At 41.3% G+C, this 5,551-nt stretch overlaps 1 protein-coding gene across 1 annotated transcript; it reads right to left on the bottom strand.

Annotated features, from left to right (window-relative positions):
• Positions 1 to 1,917: 1,917 nt before the first annotated feature.
• On the bottom strand, positions 1,918 to 5,234 carry GHSR (growth hormone secretagogue receptor; the record flags this gene model as incomplete). Its single annotated transcript, XM_084231740.1, has 2 exons — positions 1,918 to 2,222; positions 4,439 to 5,234. 2 exons carry the CDS (start codon positions 5,232 to 5,234, stop codon positions 1,918 to 1,920), a joined length of 1,101 nt encoding a protein of 366 aa, XP_084087866.1.
• Positions 5,235 to 5,551: the final 317 nt, after the last annotated feature.

The raw sequence follows: 5,551 nt of genomic DNA, 5'->3' as shown, positions 1-5,551 counted from the left end.
AAGTTGAATTTCCCCTTTGGCATTACTGGGTCATATTTAGGACAAGAATGATGAATGACCTAATTAATATCCCATGAGCTTGAATGGATTGGTGTATTTAAAAAAATTGGTGTATTTAAAATTTTAAAAAAATTTTAAAAAATGGATTGGTGCTGATTCATTCCCAAGACTTACCTGAATAGTAAATTTTCTGAAGTTCTGTATTTAGATTAAATTGATAGTGCAATTTCACTGTCAGGAAGGATTTCAGAAATACTTCTGTATAGATATCATTCTAATTATGCTTATGTTCACATTTTTATGAAATAGTCAATCAATTATCTTAGCATAATAATCTTTACGTTTGGTGGGGGGGATAATCATGGTGGTAATTTCCCTAACTGGGTCAATCAGTTCCATATTTGAACAAAAAACTTCAGGTGGAAATGCTTTTATGACCTAGTATTGCGCAGGACTATGAATAAATCACTTTTGAGGGTAATATATTTAATATGCAAAGAGTTGACTATACAAACAGAAATGTTGATATAAGTGAAAACTTCAGATTTACAAACAAAATGTATACTATTAGATGTAATATGTAATAATTCAAAATTATAACTTAAAGGGAGGCTGGAAATCTCCAGTAAACACATCTATCAGGTAAGCAGTAGGAAAACAAAACTAATTTGGAAATAGAATGTGACATAGGTACTTTGAAATAAATGGCTATAAGATTTTTAAAAGCTTGAAACAGTAATAAGCAATAATATTTAAAGGATACTGAATTTTTCATCATTTGAAAAATTTCTATGTTAATTAAGTTCTATGTTAAGTAATAACAGTGTTATGAATTATTCCTTTATTCACAAATCAAAACCTTGTGATTGTCTTAAATATCATTGTAAAGCCAAATAATGTACTTGGTGATTCTCTATAATTTTAAGTTTCATTTTCTGAATATTAATACATATAATTCAAACTAATGTAAAAAATGCATTTTAAATTTTACATCCATTTCCTTGCAAGCATGAAGAATGAGGCATTTATTTGTGGTTAATTTCAGGGGATGAATACTTACTTTTAAACATTTTCATAAGATTAACAATCATTTTACATATGTTCTAGAGTGCACTGTCCAAGATTAGCCACATTTGGCTGTTAAATACTTGCAATGTGAGTATGGCAACTTGAAGAACTGAATTTTTCATTTTAATTAATTTCAAAATTTAAGAATTAAAATAGTTTTAGCTCTTGTAAACATTTAAGTGTGCTTGGACAACTTAGGTTTATGAATCTACTTTTCCACCTGCAGATTATATAAAACCTAAAATATTACTGATGGAAAAGTTAATGTCCAAATTAAGGTAGGCTGTAAATGTAAAAGATACATCAGATTCAAAGACATTGTAAGAAAACAATGTACAGGACTCATTAATATTTTTATAATGATTGCTTAAGTAATTTGCATTATATTTTTCTTAGGCAGCATTGATCTGGGGCCTTATTCAAATCGCTAGTTTTTAAAAGACGTGCTTTAAATTTTTTATTTTAATGTCATTCTTTTCATCATTTAAATCATTTAGGATGTAGAATTTAAATCATTGAGGATGTAGAATTTACCAAGTACATGGTGCCCTAACTGCCCTCTCTGCACCTCCTCCTTTCTCGGACTTGCAAAGTCCTTACTAGCACCAACTGCAGAATGCAAAATCATGGGCAATGAATATGCAGAAATAGTGTATGAGAGCACTGATGAGTGTGCAATCAAATCAAACTGCTCACACACAACAAATTCTATCTCATTCTTTCCCTCCAATTGTTTCCAGATCTATGTATCCCTAATTCCAAAATTAACCTTCAACTTTCTCCCAAGTTCTGCTGTGCTATGGCTTCTGGTTTAGAATAAGCAATGACTTTGCTCAGCAATGTTCTTTGTCATGTGTTAATACTAGATTCTGTCCACGCACGGGAACTTTCGTCCTTCAGAGTGGAGAGCTTCCTTTGGGAGAAGGACTCAAATCCCATAAGTTTGAATACTGCTACCCGGTATTTCTTGGACATGATGTTGTACAGAATGGGGTTGATGGCAGCACTGAGGTAGAAGAGCACAAAAGACACAAGGTTGCAGTATTGGCTGATCTGAGCGATCTCCAGGGAGCCAGGCTCGAAGGATTTGGAAAATAGGTATCGCCCTACGTGGAAGGGCAGCCAGCAGAGGATGAAAGCAAACACCACTACAGCTGAAAGAACAACGGGAGAGAGGACATCAGTTCTAGAAATGGCATAACAAATCACATTCTATTTTGCAGACATAGTTTTGTTTTGATTATGTATGGTATGACCACTGGCCCCAGAGAATTCTTATGTTCTATTCTTGCATATTATTACATTTTTTAAAACCAAGATTGAGTCTGTCTGGATCAATAGTTCAACAATTTTTACTGAGCTCCCCAGTCATTTTTATTTTATAACTATTTGAGTGATTTTGTGGCTAAGAGGACATATTGACTCAACTGACTAGACAATTTATCAGAGTAGTCCGATGTATATGTTAGAAATAGCTAGACATAAATGACAGAAAGTGGTTATACTCAACTACACATTGAATTAGAATTCTGTGAGGCATGGATTCCTAGGATATAATATAAACACACTAAATTAAAATCTCTAGGAAGAAAATCAGAACACTGCTTTTTTCTTTTCATTTTAATGTTTCACCAAGGCCTGAGGGCAGGCCTGAGGCCGGGATTGCTAACTACTGAGGTGGATGATACTTTACTGCCTACAGTAGACATAAGTAAGTTATAAAAGGTCATAAAACCAACTCGCTTTAATTATCATCCATCTAAGTCTTCATTGTACCCATATAAGTATTTTTTCTTCAAGAACTTGAAATTTCTAGGTTAAATTTTAAAATAAATCAGAAATCAGAGGCTGAAGAACAGAAAATAGTCCTTGACCACTTCATTGTTTCCCTGACAAAAGAAAATTAGCATTCGACAAAGGAAAATTGAGGCATCAGTGAGGAAAATTAACTGTTTAAAAATGGCATTGAAGGAAATGATTAAACTTATTCTTAAAACTAAGCTGCACAGTAACACTGACTACCACAGTAGCATTATGAATATTAGAGTCCCCTGGAGGGCACAAGCAGGTTTACAATCTGTTAGTCATGTGAGAATCACTGGTCTAGAAAATGAAACTTTCTGGCATTGTTTGAATAAACTGCCACTTTAATATACAGGATACAAAGAATTGGAAAAATTACAAACACAAAATTATCCTGGAATGGTTTCTAAGAAGCATTAAGTATGCAAATAAGAACAAACTGTTAACCAAAATGTCCAGATGGAAAAAAAAAAAAAAAACCCAAGGTATATACATTGTGATTTTTTAAAAGCAAGCAGAATTAATATTTTGCTTGGCTGAGAACGCACTTTGAATTATTTCGCTTTTGCCAATTATACAGCTTAAAGAGCTGAATCCATTAAATAAATACTCAGTATACTCCATTCCTGACCCTGCACCCAGGTTTCTCTGAAGGCCCTTTTGGGAGAGGGATAGTAAGCCCTGCTAGATTCCTCCCAGTCTGCCTATAGCAGCTTATCCTATCTGGCCCTGCCCTGCGCTACCCTACCCCACCCATCCCACCCTACCCTTCCCTACCTTACCCTACCCTATCTTATCCTATCCTATCAGGAGAGACAGGTAACCATGAAAACAGAGACTCAAGCATTTATTTGTCACTGGCTTCCTTACAAAGCTGTGCAAACAGTAGAGTAAGGAGAATTGATGAGATTATCTGGGGGGGGGGGGGGAGAAAAGCAAGTTGGAAAGCAAACCACAATATTGAAAGGGATCATCTCTCAAATAATTATCCACGTATATGTCTTTGTTTAAATTTACCATTGGATTCTTTGGCTGTTTTCCTTAATGCAATGGCTGTTTTCCTTAATGCAACTTAGATATGCCCAGAGGGAGGCAGGAAGCTTAACTTCTCCTTTAACACTTGCAGATCACCTACAGGAGACTTTTATGAAATATCTCCATTTTGAAGGAAGTTTCTGGGCCGCTATAAAACTCATTTTAGGCAAATAAAAGGTGGGGGCATCTTCCCAGGAAGGAGAAAAAGGAGCGATCAGAAGAGACATGGAGAGACCAAAAGAAAATAAAGAGTGTGACAAAATGAGGCAAGGGCATGTGGAAAGGAAGGAGCTTGAGGGATGGAGGGGAAGCGGGAGAAAGAGAGAGCTGGCGAGCAAAAAAGTGAAAAAAAAAAAATAATAAGGGAAACACACGACAGAGATACCAAAAAGAGAGCTTAAGACCGAAAAAGGAAAGACTCATTGAGAGACATACAAGGAAGCAGAGACAGAAAAACAGGACAAAGAGGCGTGGAAGTTCAGGGCGAAGGGGAAGGCGCAGCGAGAGGGGCTGCGGGCGCGCGGACACCCACCGAGCATCTTCACCGTCTGCTTGTGATTCTGGTCCCGGAGCGAGGTGCCCACCGCCGCCTCGCCGCGCTGCCTCCTCCACAGCTTCCTGCTGATGAGGCTGTAGAGCACCGTGAGGCAGAAAACAGGCAGGAAGAAGAACACGCTGGACACCCAGACCATGACCGTGAGCAGTCCGGAGCGCACGGCGAACTCCGTGGCGCGGCACTCGTTGGTGTCCCGCGGGTCGGTGCCGTTCTCGTGCTCCACCCCGACCAGCACGAAAATGGGCCCCGCGCTGCAGAAGGCCACTGCCCAGATGACCAGGATGACCAGCTTCACCCGGCCCTTGGTGACCACTACCTTGGCCCGCAGCGGGAAGCAGATGGCAAAGTAGCGCTCGACGCTCAGCGCGGTGATGGAGAGCACGGTGGCGTACGTGCAGCTCTCGCTCACAAACTGGAAGAGTTTGCAGAGCAGGTTGCCGAAGTTCCAGGGCCGGTACTGCCAGAGGCGGACGAGGTCCAGGGGCATGCAGAGGAAGATGAGTAGGTCGGAGAAGGCCATGCTGGACAGGTAGAGGTTGGTGGTGGTGCGCAGCTCGCGGAAGCGCGACACCACCAACATCGTGAGCAGGTTGCCGGCGATGCCCACCACGAAGAGCGCCACGCAGGTGGCGGTGACGCCGGCCAGCAGCGGCGCGGGGAAGAGAGGCAGCAGCTCCTCGGAGAGGGAGTCGTTGTCTGGGGGCGCGTCCCAATCCAGATCCGGCAGCGTGAGGTTGGGTCCCGGCTCCTCACTGGGCGTCGCGTTCCACATGTTGCCGGCGAGACTGCACGGAAGGGTTTGCCCCGGCTGGTCCGGGAGAAGGTCCTGCTTGGCGCGCAGAAATAGAGGACGCGGGCGCAAGGATGCTAGGAGAGCAAAGAGGGAAGCGAGAGGCAGAAACTGAGGGTGAAGGTGAGATTGAGAGGCTGGGGTGGGCGGTGGGGGGAAGGGAGAGAGCACAGGGGAAAATGGAGAGATGCACACACACGGGTAGTGAGGACAGAGAGTGACCCATTGCTCTTTTTAGCACCTCCCCTTTCCCCCCACCCGCTCCCTAAGTCTCTTTTCCCTAATCCAGTCTCTGGACG

The sequence above is a fragment of the Talpa europaea genome, assembly GCF_964194135.1.
Source record: "Talpa europaea genome assembly, chromosome: 4".
Taxonomy (NCBI): Eukaryota; Metazoa; Chordata; class Mammalia; order Eulipotyphla; family Talpidae; genus Talpa; species Talpa europaea.
Note: the sequence above shows the minus strand (reverse complement) of the source record. Positions and strands in the feature narration are given on the sequence as shown.